Source organism: Telmatherina bonti (genome assembly GCF_933228915.1).
Source record: "Telmatherina bonti genome assembly, chromosome: 8".
NCBI classification, from domain to species: Eukaryota; Metazoa; Chordata; class Actinopteri; order Atheriniformes; family Telmatherinidae; genus Telmatherina; species Telmatherina bonti.
The window spans coordinates 37,856,956-37,877,529 of record NC_136626.1 but is presented as its reverse complement, the minus strand read 5'-3'; the positions used below and the strand labels follow the sequence as shown (position 1 = coordinate 37,877,529).

Genomic DNA, 20,574 nt, shown 5'->3' with positions numbered 1-20,574 from the left:
AACTCCCCCCCCCCCTTTCTAAGTGTTTCTAAACATTTATACACGAGGAACCTTCAGCTTTTTGTATAATTTGCACAGAAGATGCAAGTTCATGTTGCTGTGAGGCTGCATTGTGAAAACACTAAATACTACGACATCATTGATTTTAGGTTTTCTCTCCTGTGGGGGTGCTTTTATGCTGCGAAACTCCTGGTTTGCCTCGTCGCCTCATTGTCTAAGGTTTTCAGTAGAAATGCAACAAACTAGACCTGAAAACTCGCAACAGGTTGATGTTTTGAGTTTCCACATCCACCTACATTTATGTTTGTCCATGTGTTCATCCGTGGGGCTGACGGTGGACGGCTGGACCGTTTTATACCTTTCTAAGCTGAATGCTGATGCTGCATTAAGTTACAGCAGAGTCGTGTCACACCAGACCAAAGGCAGCTTCGTATAAAAATACAGGGAAAGAAGAGAATAGTTATTACAAGAAGTTGAGCATGAGGTTTTTTTTTTTTTTTCTATTTCGGGGGGGTGGGGGGTTTCGGGGGGGTGTTCAATTAGCTGGGGCTTTTTGATCTGAGTACCCTCACTGACCGCCAGTCACAAATACTGCTGTGGTCCATGTTGGCCGTGAAGAATCCATCATATATCTGCTTTTTGCCGCCGGGGGTGGCTAATGCTCCCACACACAAAGCCATTTCCATCTCTCTGAAAATGTCACTAGTCTGCACATGAGGACACACTCATTTCTGCACAACGTGGGCTCTGCACACACACTCATAATTACATTCACCAGCAGTTTCAGACACACAGAATTATTTCAAATTTGTGGTGTGGTGAACACATCTGCACACACACCTCTGCAAATAGCCTACAAGGAGGAGATAAAGATGCATTAAGGGACTAGATCTCCTCTTTTTCTTGATGTTGTTCTTTGCTTATTTTATTTAACCCTTAAAACGGAAAGCTATGGCTGGCTCTACTAAAGGTTTGCATGTGCAAAATAACGTACAAACTGATTTACTAACAAAGCACAGGGTGTGTAGCTTCTTTCAGAGGTGCAACGTACCGAGTCTGGATCCCTTTAGTACATCTGCAGCAATGAATATGCAATACAGGCCATCGACATGCTATTTTGCGTTTGTTTGGAGGAGAACATGTAAATTTATGAATTGGGAAGCTGCATTGTGATCAAACCTGAGACTAATGTTGTTGTTATAACCTGGATCTATATTAACACATTTCAGAAGGATGTGTGTGTTATTGCCCAAATGGCTGCGGTCACAAGAAAGAGATATCGACGCAAAGCAAGGATGCACAGAGAACACCTTGTGTGAACATTTTTGGGATGAACAAGGAAACAATCATCCCAACATACGGGTTATCCAGCATTGTGGAGCTGTGGGAGGAACTCAGACTAGCTCTCCCAGATGTGCTGTCCAAGACCTACATGCCATGTGTCGTCGGACGGTCGTAGTTATTCAGTTTCCACACACTCAATGTTGATTAACTGAGGCTAAATAAGGTTGTGCAGTTCGTCTGTGAGGCCAAAAGCATAATCAACACTGTGGTGAATTTATTGGGTCAGTGCATGATTCTTTTATTTTGAAAAAGAGCCTTCTGTTCTCCGATCTGCAAGCTGGTGAGTTTTAGCTTGTCGGTGGGTCAGTTTATGAAATCCTCTGTCAAAATAATTGAGGCCTTTATTAGAAACAAGAGACTGTGTCATATTTATCATGCTTTCTTTTTTACAGTACATCCACCCTGCACCTCCACCCATTTTATTTGTAGATGTTTTATTATACGCCAGCCTGCTGTTTCATTTGTTCGCATGTCTTTAAACTGACTTTTCACTTCAACTAAACTAAACTATCCATCACAATTTACCCTGCAGACTTACATGCTACCGTTTTTGAGACACTGACAATGATAAGCGGGAGCAGTCGGAGGCACCGGCGATCTACTGGAGATTTAAGGGTTAAACTTAAACTAGAACTTTTAATCCAAACTCCTCTGTTCACTTTATCATGACATATTAACAGTGTAACTGGCAGCCAGCAGCATTAACAGCACTCAGCTGATCTGTTTGCACATGCACACACATCCAAACATGTTTACTTCACTGTCCTCCTGCTCTTTCGCTCCATCTGGTGCCCTCTTTATTTTTAATCCCCCCTCCCTGCACCCCCCTCCCAAATGACTGCTTTCTGACTGAACAGGAGCAGCTTAAGATGAGAATATTTTCACGTCCAGCAAAGCAAATTTACAACATTCAGACGTTTATGATGACCACCTGGAATTAAATTTAATACCCATTTAACAACTACAATAAAGAGCCCAAAATCTGCTACCAACACCTCCCCCAATTACTCCTAGCGGAGGCAAACAGTAAAAGTAAAAGCAGACATGAGTCGAATGGCACAGTGTGATAGAGTGGAAGGGCACGATAACTAAAACACGGCTTGTTCCTGCAGCGCTGCATTCAGGTTCTTTTCATCTTCTGGGTTTTTCAGCTCTGCATTGTTCTATTCTATTCTATTCTATTCTATTCTATTCTATTCTATTCTATTCTATTCTACAGTCATTTAGCAGACGCTTTTATCCAAAGTGACTTACATATGAGAGTGAGAACAACACAAGCATGAAATCAAACAGTAGAGGACGTCATGGGAAGGTGCTGGTGGAATGCTGAAGTCCAGTTGGACACCAGTCTAGACCTGCTCTAAGATGATCTGACTTTATTTAGCTCTACAGGACATGTTGAGAGGGCTGCCTGCAGACTGTACAGAACACTGCGGCCAAGCTTCAAGCTCAACCACTTCACTCCATGACTGGTCCAGCTCCATCTGCTCCCCATCTTCTCCAGAGTTCATTTCTAGATCTTGGTACTCACTCATGGAGCTGTAAATGGTCAAGCACCAGCGAGCACACAGGAATATTTACGCTGGTACATCCCCTGCAGGTCCTGCAGCATGAGGCTGAAAACTAGAGGGGACAGAGCTGTCTCCAGATCGTCTGTAGTCTGCAGCCTGTAGACACGGTGGAGCTTTGTTTTTTTTTTAAAAAAACAAAAAAACAAAACTGAGACACATCTGTCTGCAACTGCTTCTACCTGATGTTCCATTTTTATTATTGATGTAATGTTGATGAAAAAGTTAAGGAGAGTGTGATTTCATCCAACAAAAAGGTCCCATTATATGACACAACGACCGCTCAGAGAGTGGAATTACTAGCAAAGGATGTTTGAACAAAGCTGATGGAGGAGCTTAAAAAAGCGGACGTGATGTCGATCGCTGTGGATTGGTCCAGCTCTGCATCTGCATGAGGCTTTTTGACAGAGTTGCCTTTAGGGAGGAACTTTTGTGACTTATTCCGCTACAGGTGAGATGATTTTTGAAGGTATTGTTACGTATTGAAGATGCATGAAATTACAGAAAGTTTGTCTGTTGGTTGGTCTGATGGCGCTCCTGCTATGATGGGGATGCTGCATGGTCTGGTACCAGGCTTCCAGCCGTTGATACACACGTTTTACAATACATCATCCACCAGCCGGTGTTAAGTGCCAAACTAAAATAATTAGGACACTGTTATGAGCATTGTTTTGTTTGTTAGATAAGATAATATAAGATAAGATAAGACTTTATTTATCTCACAGTGGAGAAATTCACTGTTACATAGGCTCTTTCTTGTTCAATCTGACTTATTCGATGCAGCTTGATGATTTGTTTGCAGAACATGGAGATCTGCTACAACGACATCCGAGGGCTCAGCAAAGTCCTTGATCCTTTCTGTGAACTCCACACGGGGAATGCGTCTTTTCTCTGGACATGTAAACACAAGCAGGAAACCATGTTTTGGACCAAATGTTGCATGAACAGTTGATGATTTCTGTGGGACATTTTTGGACATTTGAACTCTGAACCTGGAAGTGCAAGAGTGGGAAGAGTCCACCGCTGAATCTGTCGAGAGTCTTTGTCTTTTTAAGACAAAGCTGAGAAAATGTTGCACTGCCCACACCTTCACAGATTCATGGACACAGCTCCAGGCGCACAGCTGATGCCCATTCTGACAGATTTCATGACAAAATTGACTGAAAACATTTCGGAAAGGTTCAAAGACTTCAGGATTCCCATGGAGGTACTGCAGTTTGCTGGTGATCCATTTTCCCTTCAACCTGTGGCAGACTTTAGAGAGGTGATGCCTTGTATTTGTGGTGGGGAAGGTCTCAGCTGTCCTCTTCCTCACCAGTCTGCATCCATCAGGAGTTAGCTATTAGAGTAAATGCGTAGAGCTTTATAGTCAGGCAGGTGTCTACTCCTCAGCCTGCCACCCTGATCCACGCTGTTGCAGGTTAGCAATGAGTGTAACTGGGCTTGCCCAGTGACTGACAATCTGTAAGTATCTGTGGGGTAGGCTGTCCCAGGTGGGACGCCTATATTGATAGTAACTAATTTTATTGAATAAATGAGTAATCACTGTGTGCTTTTTGTAGGCACACTGGTGAGCTGTGCACCATGGTGTGCTGTTCCTTCTGGACTTTGGAAGCTCTGCTGTCTTGTCTGTTTACGTAACTGGATCAGGTCTGTTTCATCCTGCAGGGAAAACTTGCCTCAGCTGCTGCATTTCCAGTCCGGCAACAGACCGTTCCTACTATTCCTGCACGGCTGGGTTTATTCCAGCATCATTTGCATTTTTGACTTTCTTTTCATGCATTTGAGTGGCTGATTTTATCTGTGGGTTATTTTTCTTTTCTTTTCCAATTTGCATTTTAATTTTTACTTATGTTTTTGAGTTGGCAGATTGCTTCGGTTTGACCTCCAGCCCCTCCCATCCATATGAAGAATGGTGGACTCTTACAAGTGTTTTTATTTAGTTATTTTTTAAGAATTTTCTTTGTTCAATTACTTTTGTATTTTATTGTGAACGTACCCTTGCTGTCCAGGTGGCTTCATTGGACCCATTTGTAACTTACTGGGGTGAAGTTCCCCAGTTGGCACAGTCTGACGGCTCCCACACACTTTCCGTCCTGTCGCCACACACTGCTGAGGGAACCTTTTGGGTGGAATTAGTTGATCTGCAGTCCTCATTTGCTTTAAAACAGCACTTGCAAGCTGACTGTGAAGGACTTTTGGTCCAAATATGTAAACCCACATAAAGGTGGCCTTGCCAATACTCAAAATGTTTGGATCGACTCGTACTTGTGGGGGAAGCTTCTCTCATGTGGATGCCATCAAAACAAAGACGTTGCTCTATGACCAATGAAAAGCTTCCTGGGATTATCCTCACTTATTTTGAGCCAAACTAACCTGCAATGACAGAGTCAAGATGTAATCGCTCTTACTGACTTAATCTGGCAGAGGTTTGTGCATGTGCTGTTAACTAAAAGAGGATCCAAATCTTGAACTGAGTTGCTTGGATTATTACAGATCCTACTATTTTACAACTTCCATCCTTAAATGTAAGAAGCTGCAAGAAGCACATTGTGTTCTATGAAAAAACTACCATGTTTTGTCTCATAGCTGCTCTTTTATCCAGATCATCATCAACAGTCTTCCTCTAAATGCTTGAAATTACTGTTGAGGATGAATACCGAATCTGAGATAGTTTTCATCTGGTTTTATTTGAGGAGGATGTTTCACAGATATGACTTTTTGAAATCCACGCTAAATACAGTCACCTTTTAAAATCAGGTATTCATGGAATATTGCTATTAATGTGAGAATAAAGTAGTTTGCATTGAAGCATTTTTTATGATGAGTTACAAACGTTAAAATTCCTTCATAAATAAATTTATTTGGCCCAAAACACTGCTGTAATTGTCATATCTGACTACCTGCAACTGAAGCTGAATAGCCCTGTTCTAGTGTGTTTGTCTGGACGAAGGAGGAACTTTCTGCAGCTGCAGACAACAGTAAATAACACAGGCTTTCATGTTGCTAACCAAAAGTCTGCAATACAACCAGAAAAAGTCGCTGGACTGTTCAGTCACTCTGTCGTAAAATAAAGTTGTTAGAGGGGTCAAAAATCACTTAATATAGTGCCAAAGTACTAAAATATTAGCTGAAGTAAAGAGTGTGTACCAGGAAATTTTGCGCTAACAAATGTTCTGCAATTAGACACGGTTGTTTTAACTCATAAATTGTTATTAATGACTTAAAGTCCCCCCTTATATACATACATACAGTATGTTTATGTATGAGACACAGAGAGGGAAATCTGTAAATGTGAATCTGTAAATGATTTATGTTCAAACAAGGACTTTTTGAGAACATAAAATGGTTTCCTGGTCTGTTATCTGCTTATATTCAATAAACAGATGTAGGAAAAGGATAGATGGACATTTGTTTCCAGCTTTCTTCATGAATTCATGATTAATATGCAAAGCCTCATCGACCTCTACGATGACGACCAACCTGGGCATGAATGTTCCCTTGCCCGGACGCGGGTTACCGGGACCCCCCTCTGGAGCAAGGCCTGGAGGTGGGGTACGAGAGCGAGCGTCTGGTGGCCGGGCCTTCGCCCATAGGGCCCGGTCGGGCTCAGCCCGAAAGGGTTACATGGGCCCCACCTCCCGTGGGCTCACCATCTGCGGGAGGAGCCGTAGGGGTCGGGTGCAGTGTGAGCTGGGCGGCAGCAAGAGGTGGGGACCCTGGCGGTCCGATCCCCGGCTGCAGAAGCTGGCTCTAGGGACGTGGGATGTCACCTCTCTGGTGGGGAAGGAGCCTGAGCTTGTGCGCAAGGTTGAGCGGTTCCGACTAGATATAGTTGGACTCACCTCGACGCATGGCTTGGGCTCTGGAACCAGAACCCTCGAAAGGGGCTGGACCTTCTTCCACTCTGGAGTTGCTCATGGTGAGAGGCGCTGAGCAGGTGTGGGCATTCTCATCAGCCCCCAGCTTGGTGCCTGCATGTTGGGGTTTACCCCGGTGGATGAAAGGGTAGTTTCCCTCCGCCTCCGGGTGGGGGGACGGGTCCTGACTGTTGTCTGTGCTTATGCACCGAACAGCAGTTCAGAGTACCCACCCTTTCTGGAGTCCTTGGAGGGAGTGCTGGAGGGTGCTCCTTCTGGGGACTCCATTGTTCTGCTGGGGGACTTCAATGCTCACGTCGGCAATGACAGTGAGACCTGGAGGGGAGTGATTGGGAGGCATGGTCCCCCCCCTCTGAACCCAAATGGTGTTTTGTTATTGGACTTCTGTGCTCATCATGGATTGTCCATAACGAACACCATGTTCCAACATAAGAGTGTCCATATGTACACTGGCATCAGGATTCCCTGGGCTGCAGTTCGATGATCGATTTTGTAGTCGTATCATCGGACCTGCGGCCACATGCCTTGGACTCTCGGGTGAAGAGGGGGGCGGAGCTTCAACTGATCACCACCTGGTGGTGAGTTGGCTCAGGTGGTGGGGGAGGAGGCTGGTCAGATCTGGCAGACCTAAACGTGGGAACGTCTGGCTGAGTCCCCCGTCAGAGCGAGCTTCAACTCCCACCTTCAGCAGAGCTTCAACCATGTCCCGAGTGAGGTGGGGGACATTGAGTCCGAATGGGCTGTGTTCCGTGCCTCTATTGCTGAGGTGGCCAGCCGGAGCTGTGGCTGTAAGGTAGTTGGTGCCTGTCGTGGCGGTAATCCCAGGACTCGTTGGTGGACACCAGCAGTGAGGGATGCCGTCAAGCTGAAGAAGGAGTCCTATCGGGCCATCTTGGCCTGTGGGACTCTGGAGGCAGCTGATGGGTACCGACAGGCTAAGCGGCATGCGGCTTCGGCTGTCACCAAGGCAAAAACTCGGGCATGGGAGGAGTTCGGCGAGGCCATGGAGAAAGACTTCTGGACGGCTTCGAGGAGATTCTGGTCCACCATCCGGCGGCTCAGGGGGGGGGAGCAGTGCTCCATCAATACTGTGTACAGTGGAGGTGGGGAGCTGGTGACCTCAACTCGGGACGTAGTGGGTCGGTGGAAGGAATACTTCGAAGACCTCCTCAATCCTACCAACACGTCTTCTGATGAGGAAGCAGAGCTGGTGGACTTAGGGGTGGACTCTCCTATCTCTGGGGCTGAAGTCGCTGAGGTGGTCAAAAAGCTCCTTGGCGGCATGGTCCCGGGGGTGGATGAGATCCGCCCGGAGTTCCTTAAGGCTCTGGATGCTGTGGGGCTGTCCTGGCTGACAGGCCTCTGCAGCATTGCGTGGACATCAGGGGCAGTACCGCTGGATTGGCAGACTGGGGAGGTGGTCCCCCTTTTTAAGAAGGGGGACCGGAGGGTGTGTTCCAATTACAGGGGAATCACACTCCTCAGCCTCCCTAGTAAGGTCTATTCAGGGGTCCTGGAGAGGAGGGTCCGCCGGATAGTCGAATCTCGGATTGAGGAGGAGCAGTGTGGTTTTCGTCCTGGTCGCGGAACAGTGGACCAGCTCTATACCCTCTTTGGGGTCCTGGAGGGGGCATGAGAGTTTGCCCAACGAGTCTACATGTGCTTTGTGGACCTGGAGAAGGCATTCGACCGTGTCCCCCGGGGGCTCCTGTGGGGGGTACTCCGGGAGTATGGGGTACTCTGTCCCTGTACGACAGGTGTCAGAGCTTGGTCCACATTGCCGGTAGTAAGTCGGATTCGTTTCCGGTTAGGGTTGGACTCCGCCAAGGCTGCCCTTTATCACCGATTCTGTTCATAACTTATATGGACAGAATTTCTAGGTGCAGCCGAGGTGTTGAGGGGATCCGACTTGGTGGCCTCAGGATTGTGTCCCTGCTTTTTGCGGATGATGTGGTCCTGTTGGCTTCATCTGGTCGTGATCTCCAGCTCTCGCTTGAGCGATTCGCGGTCGAGTGTGAAGCGGCTGGGATGAGAATCAGCACCTCCAAATCTGAGACCATGGTCCTAAGCCGGAATAGGGTGGATTGCCCTCTCCGGGTCGGGGGTCAGGTCCTGCCTCAAGTGGAGGAGTTTAAATATCTCGTGGTCTTGTTCACGAGTGAGGGAAGGATGGAGCGCGAGATCGACAGACGGATCGGTGCGGCGTCTGCAGTAATGTGGACTCTGCGCCGGTCTGTCGTGGTGAAGAAGGAGCTGAGCCAGAAGGCGAAGCTCTTGATTTACCAGTCGATCTACATTCCTACCCTCACCTATGGTCATGAGCTGTGGGTCGTGACCGAAAGAAGGAGATCTCGTATACAGGCGGCTGAAATGGGTTTCCTCCGCAGGGTGGCCGGGCTCTCCCTTAGAGATAGGGTGAGGAGCTCGGTCATCCGGGAGGGGCTCAGAGTAGAGCCGCTGCTCCTCCGCATCGAGAGGAACCAGTTGAGGTGGCTCGGGCATCTGGTCAGGATGCCTCCTGGACCTCCCTGGTGAGGTGTTCCAGGCACGTCCCTCTGGGAGGAGACCCCGGGGAAGACCCAGGACACGCTGGAGGGATTATATCTCTCGGCTGGCCTGGGAACGCCTCGGGATCCCCCCGCAGAGTTGGCAAATGTGGCTGGGGAGAGGGAAGTCTGGGCTTCCCTGCTTAGGCTGCTGCCTCTGAGACCCGACCCCAGATAAGCGGCAGAAGATGGATGGATGGACGGATGGATATGCAAAGCTACGAAGAAGATAAAGATTTTCTGCTAATACAGTCCTGTGAATTGATGTGACAGAGAGGAGAAAGTGAGGAACAGGCGTACGGTGACTCTGATGGACAAAGTAATGAAGAAACACACAGCGGCTCCAGGCTGGTATAACAATCATCTCTGTCTCTCAGGTTATGATCTTCCCATTAGTCTCAGATGAGGAGGCATAACCACTCAATCCAGGCCTTAATGGGACAATGCTTATATGCTTAGACAGAGCCGGTGAACCTGAGGCAAAGAGTGATTGCTTTAGTGATAGAATGAATGAGAGTTGAGGTTGGACTTTCACGGAGAGTGTCGGTCCATCTCCATCGGTTTAAATGGCAGATTTTAGTTGGTAAATGATCAATACTCTTTGGTTTATAGATTCATTTTGTCTCAGGATGAAGAATTCCTTCTGCAAAGCCTGCATTCCACAGACTGTTCACAGAAGTCACTCTTTCTAGCAACTGCTGCACTTTAAGGACGTTTCCAGATGCATTAATAAGGAAACACTGTTTTATTCTATTTAAATCATTTAAAAATAATTTCTGTGAAGAAAGGATGTAGACTGCATGTACTACAGCCAGTTTCTGCATCTTTCTTCAAGGGCCAACTTGATATTCAAGGACAGAGTCGGTGCTTGGACTGCGGCTGACTAAGCTGATTTTGGCTCTCATGGCCTGAGAGGTCGTACAGCATGCTAACTGCTGAATATTTGGCAATGTAAATTTACACAGGCTTCACTTCAGACCTTGACTAAGAGCCTGTGTTCTGATGCTGCGCAAGACGCATACACAAAAAATATGCTAATAAATACCTAACTAATACACAAAGGCCTGAATCTAATGAGGACACACTCCAAATTTCTGTGATTTAGCTGAAAAATTCCTCAACATGACGTTTGTTTACCTATGTTAGTGCCTCTACAGATATACATCACTCTGCTGAAAAGAAGCCTCCACCTGGTTAACGAAGCTAACAGGTTGGCTAACTCCTGCAGGGTGGGGATGCTCCAGCTGCTGCACCTGGTGCCAAGCGTCTCATTTCTTAAACCAGCATGTGGAAAGACGCCTCTAGTGGTCGTGGAAGAGATGTTAGCATGTTTCACAAGGATCAGATCAGACCATGAAGCAGAGGAAACATGTCCAGAAGCCACTGAAACTACGTGCAGAACTGTCCAACGCATTGTTAAAACTGGAGGGACAGAGGAGAATCATCGTCTTCCAGGACCAAACCTGGCGGAAAACATCCTGAATGATGGTGACACTGGAACGTCAGCTGGAACCAGATAGAAGGAAACCAGCAGCAGAACGCAGGACCAGTAAGACCAGTTCCACATGAACAACGGGAAGGAACAGCTGTGGAGAAGAACCAGCAGAAAGACCAGACTCTGGAGCTGCAAGAAGTCCAGGTCCACCTTGTTCCAGACTCATCATGTGGTCTGATAGGTCCAGGTCCACCCTGTTCCAGACTCATCATGTGGTCTGATGGGTCCAGGTCCACCCTGTTCCAGACTCATCATGTGGTCTGATGGGTCCAGATCCACCCTGTTCTGTCTAGATTCAGATCTAGATTCATATCTAGATTCAGGTCTAGGTTCAGGTCTAGGTTCAGGTCCAGGTTCAGGTCCAGGTTCAGGTCTAGGTTCATATCTAGATTCAGGTCTAGGTTCAGGTCTAGGTTCAGGTCTAGGTTCAGGTCCAGGTTCAGGTCTAGGTTCAGGTCCAGGTTCAGGTCCAGGCTCAGGTCTAGGTTCAGGTCTAGGTTCAGGTCTAGGTTCAGGTCCAGGTTCAGGTCCAGGTCCAGGTTCAAGTCTAGATTCAGGTCTAGGTTCAAGTCTAGATTCAGGTCTAGATTCAGGTCCAGGTTCAGGTCTAGGTACAGGTCTAGGTTCAGGTCTAGGTTCAGGTCCAGGTTCAGGTCCAGGTCCAGGTCCAGGTCCAGGTCCAGGTCCAGGTTCAGGTCCAGGTCCAGGTCCAGGTCCAGGTTCAGGTTCAGGTCCAGGTCCAGGTCCAGGTCCAGGTCCAGGTCCAGGTCCAGGTCCAGGTTCAGGTCCAGGTCCAGGTCCAGGTCCAGGTCCAGGTTCAGGTTCAGGTCCATACCTCGGCTCTACATTAAGTGTCTGGAGGATGAGGTCAGCTCCTTTGTGGGAGAATTCATGGTCAACTTTCCCAGAAGGAACATAAAACAGTTCAGGCAGCAGTTATACTGAATATGACGCTGGATTCTCCAGATATGCAGCATAAATATAAACATATTTACATCTCTTTGTTCTTCCTCTCAGGAAGCAAATCTACGTCTCATCTCAACTTCAGATAAATAAGGAAATGTTTTTCTTTAGCAAAAAGACATTTAACTGCAGCATCTCTATGGAGACTCATTGTATGTTTGTAACTGTCAGACTGGCCTGCAGAGGAACAAGCTGCGTTGAGGCGTTACGAGCAGAACATGTCAACATGGACGTGTCAACACTGCTGCACAGTGATGCCTGATTGGGGCTTCAACACTCAACAATGCTGTTTCCTGCATGAGTAGGACATCGAGATAGTGACACGATTTGCTCGTCAACCCTCAACAACCTGGACGTCATGGCATTTTCATTTGGTATGTCTGATTTTAGAAATACGGTAATAAAAAAAAATTAAAAAAATAAATACGGTAAGGTAAAATCAGTAGGAGACAGCAGCTCAGTGGTTGTCAGAGCTCTACCTGGCAACCTGGGAGCCACAGACTGGAGGAACCAGCTCCGTGGCTGTCAGAGCTCTACCTGGCAACCTGGGAGCCACAGACTGGAGGAACCAGCTCCGTGGCTGTCAGAGCTCTACCTGGCAACCTGGGAGCCACAGACTGTGGAGGAACATCTGTAAGTTTTAATTCTAGGCCCTACATACGTAGAATAAATCTGTCCTGGATTTTATGGTTATTTCATTGCTTGTTATATTTACTGCAATAGGTTTATAGTCATTTATCAGATTATTTAAAACTGATTTTGCACTATGAGATATGATCTTTACATGTAAAGTGTTTAACAAACAAAATGTTTTCTCCTTTTTCCAGTTATTATTATCATGCAATGATTTTTTTTCCCAACCCATGTCAGATTCAAAGCGATGCCGCAGTATAATTAGAATAAATTAAAAATTAACGATATATTAATTAATTAATAATGTATTTTAATGTCTGTGTTACAAAGCGACCACAGATTCCAGACCTCCTTTGGTATGTTCTGAGAAAAATCGCAGTGAAACAAAATAAAATCTCTGTATGGTTAAAAAAAGACAACTTGCTGAAAAAAGGAGGTTTTGGAAGGTTTCCTACAGATCTATTCCAGATGTTTCTCTGTATTTCTGCTGTTTCAGTGGTGATATTCCATCAACACTATGCAACAAGCCAGATGAATCTGGACAGCAATGTCTGTGATGCATAACTCATCGCAGCTTAGCTGTCAGGCTGCTCCAGCATCGATCCAAACATACGCCTATCGTCAACGAACAGGAACGCTCTGAAAGATGCACACAAACATTTTCAGTTCTCTTAGCATGAGAGAGGAATGGAACCTGAGCGTTAGTGATCCTGCATGTTAGCATGTTAGCTCGTTCAGCTGAGCAGAGGAAAGGAAGTGAACCTGAGCGTTAGTGATCCTGCATGTTAGCATCTTAGCTTTGCAGCTGAACAGAGGAAGTGAACCTGGGTGTTGGTGACCCTGCATGTTAGCATCTTAGCTTTGCAGCTGAGCAGAGGAAAGGAAGTGAACCTGAGCGTTAGTGATCCTGCATGTTAGCATCTTAGCTTTGCAGCTGAGCAGAGGAGAGGAATGGAACCTGAGCGTTAGTGATCCTGCATGTTAGCATGTTAGCTTTGCAGCTGAGCAGAGGAAAGGAAGTGAACCTGGGTGATGGTGATCCTGCATGTTAGCATCTTAGCTTTGCAGCTGAACAGAGGAAGTGAACCTGGGTGTTGGTGACCCTGCATGTTAGCATCTTAGCTTTGCAGCTGAGCAGAGGAAAGGAAGTGAACCTGAGCGTTGGCGATCCTACATGTTAGCATGTTAGCTTTGCAGCTGAACAGAGGAAAGGAAGTGAACCTGGGTGTTGGTGACCCTGCATGTTAGCATCTTAGCTTTGCAGCTGAGCAGAGGAAAGGAAGTGAACCTGAGCGTTGGCGATCCTACATGTTAGCATGTTAGCTTTGCAGCTGAACAGAGGAAAGGAAGTGAACCTGAGCATTGGCGATCCTGCATGTTAGCATGTTAGCTTTGCAGCTGAGCAGAGGAATGGAAGTGAACCTGAGCGTTGGCGATCCTGCATGTTAGCATGTTAGCTTTGCAGCTGAGCAGAGGAAAGGAAGTGAACCTGACAGTTGGCGATCCTACATGTTAGCATGTTAGCTTTGCAGCTGAGCAGAGGAAAGGAAGTGAACCTGAGCGTTGGCGATCCTGCATGTTAGCATGTTAGCTCGTTCAGCTGAGCAGAGGAAAGGAAGTGAACCTGGGTGATGGTGATCCTGCATGTTAGCATCTTAGCTTTGCAGCTGAGCAGAGGAAAGGAAGTGAACCTGGGTGATGGTGATCCTGCATGTTAGCATCTTAGCTTTGCAGCTGAACAGAGGAAAGGAAGTGAACCTGAGCGTTGGCGATCCTGCATGTTAGCATCTTAGCTTTGCAGCTGAACAGAGGAAAGGAAGTGAACCTGAGCGTTGGCGATCCTGCATGTTAGCATGTTAGCTTTGCAGCTGAGCAGAGGAAAGGAAGTGAACCTGAGCGTTGGCGATCCTGCATGTTAGCATCTTAGCTTTGCAGCTGAGCAGAGGAAAGGAAGTGAACCTGAGCGTTGGCGATCCTGCATGTTAGCATCTTAGCTTTGCAGCTGAGCAGAGGAAAGGAAGTGAACCTGAGCGTTAGTGATCCTGCATGTTAGCATCTTAGCTTTGCAGCTGAGCAGAGGAGAGGAATGGAACCTGAGCGTTAGTGATCCTGCATGTTAGCATGTTAGCTTTGCAGCTGAACAGAGGAAAGGAAGTGAACCTGGGTGTTGGTGACCCTGCATGTTAGCATGTTAGCTTTGCAGCTGAGCAGAGGAAAGGAAGTGAACCTGGGTGATGGTGATCCTGCATGTTAGCATCTTAGCTTTGCAGCTGAACAGAGGAAAGGAAGTGAACCTGAGCGTTGGCGATCCTGCATGTTAGCATCTTAGCTCGTTAAGCTGAGCAGAGGAAAGGAAGTGAACCTGGGTGATGGTGATCCTGCATGTTAGCATCTTAGCTTTGCAGCTGAACAGAGGAAGTGAACCTGGGTGTTGGTGACCCTGCATGTTAGCATCTTAGCTTTGCAGCTGAGCAGAGGAAAGGAAGTGAACCTGAGCGTTGGCGATCCTACATGTTAGCATGTTAGCTTTGCAGCTGAACAGAGGAAAGGAAGTGAACCTGGGTGTTGGTGATCCTGCATGTTAGCATCTTAGCTTTGCAGCTGAGCAGAGGAAAGGAAGTGAACCTGAGCGTTGGCGATCCTACATGTTAGCATGTTAGCTTTGCAGCTGAACAGAGGAAAGGAAGTGAACCTGAGCATTGGCGATCCTGCATGTTAGCATGTTAGCTTTGCAGCTGAGCAGAGGAATGGAAGTGAACCTGAGCGTTGGCGATCCTGCATGTTAGCATGTTAGCTTTGCAGCTGAGCAGAGGTAAGGAAGTGAACCTGAGCGTTGGCGATCCTGCATGTTAGCATGTTAGCTCGTTCAGCTGAGCAGAGGAAAGGAAGTGAACCTGGGTGATGGTGATCCTGCATGTTAGCATCTTAGCTTTGCAGCTGAGCAGAGGAAAGGAAGTGAACCTGGGTGATGGTGATCCTGCATGTTAGCATCTTAGCTTTGCAGCTGAACAGAGGAAAGGAAGTGAACCTGAGCATTGGCGATCCTGCATGTTAGCATCTTAGCTTTGCAGCTGAACAGAGGAAAGGAAGTGAACCTGAGCGTTGGCGATCCTGCATGTTAGCATGTTAGCTTTGCAGCTGAGCAGAGGAAAGGAAGTGAACCTGAGCGTTGGCGATCCTGCATGTTAGCATCTTAGCTTTGCAGCTGAGCAGAGGAAAGGAAGTGAACCTGAGCGTTAGTGATCCTGCAGGCAGAAACGACAACAGAGAATCCAAAGCAGTGTTGGTAATGTTGCTGCTGTGATTTACAGCAGAAACACTTCCTGAAATGGTTGCTGCCTCTAGTTTTCTCCCTTCCTTCAAGGAAAACTGCAGCTGTTCCGTTTTTATTATCAGACATTCTATTAACATGAGGCCGATGTTTTAATGAGTCTTCTGACCAAACGCTTTTTCCAACCTCGTGTGACGAGCTGTCCAGGGTGAACCCTGCCTTTCGCCCAAAGACTGCTGGGATCGCCCCCCCCCCCCGGGACCCTTCATCGGACTAAGCAGTTAGGATAATGAATGAATGAATGAATGTGTTACGGCTCTAGCCATATCATCTACAGTTTTTAGTCTTGTTGAGTCATCGCTTCCTATACAGGATCTTTGGGAGTGTCAACAGGTAGAAGAGTGGTTGGCTGTCTCGTGTCTTATCTCCAGATTGGTCCCTGCCAACACCTGCTGCCTGGAAAAGAGCGCTGTTCCTTATGGCGACTTGTTGGCAGTGATGAGCCTGCCCGGTCCTAGAAACTCATGTTTTTTGTGTCTGAGTTTTTTTTGTTTATCTGTACACAACCTTTTAACCTTAAATTACCGTAAACTACCATTTTTCTTTCTTTCTCTTTGTTATGTAGGGTGCTAGATTTAGGATTTTATTGTTGTGTGGTGTTAGTTAAATTCTGCTTGGTTGGTTTTGTTTGTTTCTTGACTTTGGTTCATCCTGATGTTCTTGGTTTCCAGGTTTATTCATTGGTATGAGGCTCATCTGAGTCTGGTTTGAGGGCCTGGACTGGGAATCATTTTGTGAAGCAGATGGGGTGTAAGATGTGTCTTCGCACATTGTAGCAACATGACTGTAGCTCTTATTGACATCAAAATGACTGCACTTCCTAACCACTGAGCTTGTTTGCTAGTTGTTAAATTTGCTCACTTTCTCTGAGCCAATATCTATTTAGCTCTTCTTTATTTCAAATGTACTCCTAAATAAAGTAATCTGGTATCATGTGCCTGTAATGCTCGTGTATTTTGCTTGCTGTGATGACTTTGTGGCTGAATCTCTATTCTTTTTCATAATTTTGACAGTTTTCATGGAAGAAAATCTGCTTTTATGCTTCCTATTCATGCTATTTAACACTGTTTCAGGGTCCACCAGCACATGTGGGAAATGAAGCACATTTTCACCACCATAACCTGCGTTTTCTCTCCGTTACGTTACCTTTGAGTTTGTTTTGAACATCCAGCGCGATGTCCAGAGGGTAGAATGGCAGCACTGGATCACTGACCAGGCGGAGTATGGCTTCAGCCGTCATCTGTTGGAACAGTCCAAAGGTTAGTCTACAGCAGCCGCCTCCCTGCAGATACAGTCATTCCTCTTGTCATCTTGTCATCACCATGGATTAGGAAGCTACACTGGCTGGAGGGATTACTCCTCTAACAGATCATGTCAAAATAAATTCAAGTTTTATTTATAAAACAGTTTTTTTCACTAAAACCAGCACAAAGAGCTGTACATGAAACACAATAAGCCACTTTAAAACACACCTGATCATAATCTTTACTTATAAACTCACACAAAACATGCAACCCCCCATTCTGTCTCTAAACGTGCAGCTTGATCCTGCTGTGAGGAAACAATAACTAGGGGATCCATTGGAGCCAGCCCACTCATGACCACAGAGGCCTCCACCAGAGAGCACCCAGATCAGGACCGGTAGAGTCCTGATCGTGGCTAAGCTGTCCCAGGACTGTTCCAAAGCATGTTCCATCATGTTTCTGACATTCAACATTCAGAAAAGTAAAAGTAAAATGTGACCTCATCTGGTGCAACATTTTCATTCTAGTTATTCATTCATAACTTTTCCAGAACTGGTGATTAGTCAGGTGTAGTTATGAAGAATATTAATTTTCCATGTTTAAAATCCTCATTCACACCAGGATTGTTCCGGGGAACTCTGATCCACTGGAGATGTTCCACTAGATCTGTTCCACTGGAGATGTTCCACTGGAGATGTTCCACTAGATCTGTTCCACTGGAGATGTTCCACTGGAGATGTTCCACTGGAGATGTTCCACTAGATCTGTTCCACTGGATCTGTTCCACTGGAGATGTTCCACTGGATCTGTTCCACTGGAGATGTTCCACTGGAGATGTTCCACTAGATCTGTTCCACTGGAGATGTTCCACTGGATCTGTTCCACTGGAGATGTTCCACTAGATCTGTTCCACTGGAGATGTTCCACTGGAGATGTTCCACTAGATCTGTTCCACTGGAGATGTTCCACTGGAGATGTTCCACTAGATCTGTTCCACTGGAGATGTTCCACTGGAGATGTTCCACTAGATCTGTTCCACTGGAGATGTTCCACTGGAGATGTTCCACTGGAGATGTTCCACTAGATCTGTTCCACTGGAGATGTTCCACTGGAGATGTTCCACTAGATCTGTTCCACTGGAGATGTTCCACTGGATCTGTTCCACTGGAGATGTTCCACTGGATCTGTTCCACTGGAGATGTTCCACTGGAGATGTTCCACTAGATCTGTTCCACTGGAGATGTTCCACTGGATCTGTTCCACTGGAGATGTTCCACTAGATCTGTTCCACTGGAGATGTTCCACTGGAGATGTTCCACTAGATCTGTTCCACTGGAGATGTTCCACTGGATCTGTTCCACTGGAGATGTTCCACTAGATCTGTTCCACTGGAGATGTTCCACTGGAGATGTTCCACTAGATCTGTTCCACTGGAGATGTTCCACTGGAGATGTTCCACTAGATCTGTTCCACTAGATCTGTTCCACTGGAGATGTTCCACTGGAGATATTCCACTAGATCTGTTCCACTGGAGATGTTCCACTGGAGATGTTCCACTAGATCTGTTCCACTGGATCTGTTCCAGTTTGTTGAGCTGGAACAGATGTTTGTTGAGCCATACAGAAACTGATGAAAAGAAGTAATAAAACACCCCAATTCTGTTCTGGTGGTTCCAAATACCATTTAGAGTCCTCTAAGGACTCCAGTTCATCCATGAAGAAGGGCGTATACACCTGGTGTAAAGACCCCAGATCTGCAACCACCAGCTGAGACAATAAGGACCGAGTAGAAACAGGACACAGTTTTAGTAAAATACAAGATCAGGGCTGCCTGATGAAACATATAAAAACTCTGGACATGAAAATGAACAATATTAAACGTATAACTGGTACCAGAAAAGCCCACTGACCATGCAACCAGTAGATCAGAGGAAACGATGAAGCATGATGGAGAATATGTTTTACTGGCATAAGAACTGGTCATGTTCCAAACAATCCCTGGAAAGGCCACTGGGCAGGTCCCGTTACGGTGGGTTTCTACCTCAGCAGGTCTGTGGTACGACTGACAGGAGGCTGCCGTGGCATTGGAGAGACAGATTACATCCAAACACAGGATCCTGCAGGGAAAGGCCATCAGCACCTGCTGCAGAAATGTAACTCTCTACATCGATGGAAATCCATTTTATCGTTCTGTGAGTCTTTTTTCCTTTACGTGTTGCTTTTATGGGATGTCACGGAGACAAAAACGGCTTGTCCTGCATTGTCATAAGCTGTGCCAGGATGATGCATGTGCAGATCCCTGATCTACTCTGTGTGGAGCAGGCAGGTGTTGCAGAAAGCAAAGAGCCCTGGTTGCTCAGGTCCTGAAAAGGGCTTTGCCTTGACGCCCTCTGGGCGGCGCTATCTTGCTCCCAGCAGGAAAACAAACACAGTCTTTTATTCCTCTTGCCAACAGGCTTTTAAATGCTAGTGACAGTAGTTAGTATGAGGCGTTGCAAGTGTTGGTTTCAGGTTTTAATCTCTTCTACTTCTGCTGTTTGTTACTGCTGGTGAAACTGCTGGACTTTATCTCTGGATCCTTCAGCGCCTGCTGTTCTGTCCTGAACTCTGACCGATCGGTGTGGGAGGAGGGGATGATGTCGTGTCCTTTGCTCCGACTCGTCCACAAACTGAATGGCTTCTTGGGGATTAGTAAAGTTATCTGAATCTGGAGTTTACAGCAGGAAACAGCAGAGAAACATGCTCTCTGTGCTCCATCTGCAACAAGTCATGACGGCTGAAAGTCTCGCCTTACAACCTTTTCCTGTTGATTAACTCTTCAGTTTGTGATTGGCTGTCACCACTGGCCCAGCAGTGTGAACGCTGGTTGTTTCCACTGCTGCCAACTTGGAGACTTTTGGAGACTTTTTTGAATCTGGCGACTTTTACTGGAGTCATCGGAAACATTTCGGGTGTTTTGTGACTGACTTGAAGCACATCTTGTTCTGGACGAGCAGCAGGAGCCCCTCCCCGTCCTAAAGCACTTACAGTCGGCTCCGGCTGCAGGTGCAGGTCAGTCATCACAGAGAGGACACCTGCACGACTCCACGTGCACAGTCACAATGAATAGTGCACGTGCAAATCCACGGCTGATCCCAGCCTGGCTTACAGAGTGGGACGTAAACTGACATAATTTCTGTTGTCTCTGTTGGGTCCAGTTAGATTGGTAATGTCCAGTTTAAACTTTCCAGTAAGTAGTTTAATGCTGTTATATATATATATTTTTTTTACAACATATGATCATGTTTTACTTTAACTAAAAAACAAACTAAACTTAACGTAAGAAAACTACAAGAAAACTGTTTTTCCTTTTCACCCTCTTTCCTCTTTTGGTAAACTTCTGGCTCATCTTTTTCTCTCTTCTTCCATACTCTTTTCCTTCTTTCTTTTCTAGCTGCCACCTCACAGAACTAAATAACACAGATGCAAAACTACACAGTTCATTAGATAACACTTACATACATAACCCAACACTCTCACTGTTATTATTTCAAACATATTTAGTAACATTCAATACAGTCACACAACACA

The 20,574-nt window shown here is 46.3% G+C and overlaps 1 protein-coding gene across 1 annotated transcript in view; it reads right to left on the bottom strand.

Annotated features, from left to right (window-relative positions):
- naaladl2 (N-acetylated alpha-linked acidic dipeptidase like 2) overlaps nt 1-20,574 on the bottom strand; it is a gene marked incomplete at both ends in the record, with an annotated part of 608,474 nt that overhangs the window by 136,331 nt on the left and 451,569 nt on the right. The window contains one exon of the mRNA XM_079244879.1: nt 16,908-17,001. Coding sequence (XP_079101005.1) covers nt 16,908-17,001 — 94 coding nt within the window. The remainder of the gene's footprint in view (nt 1-16,907; nt 17,002-20,574) is intronic.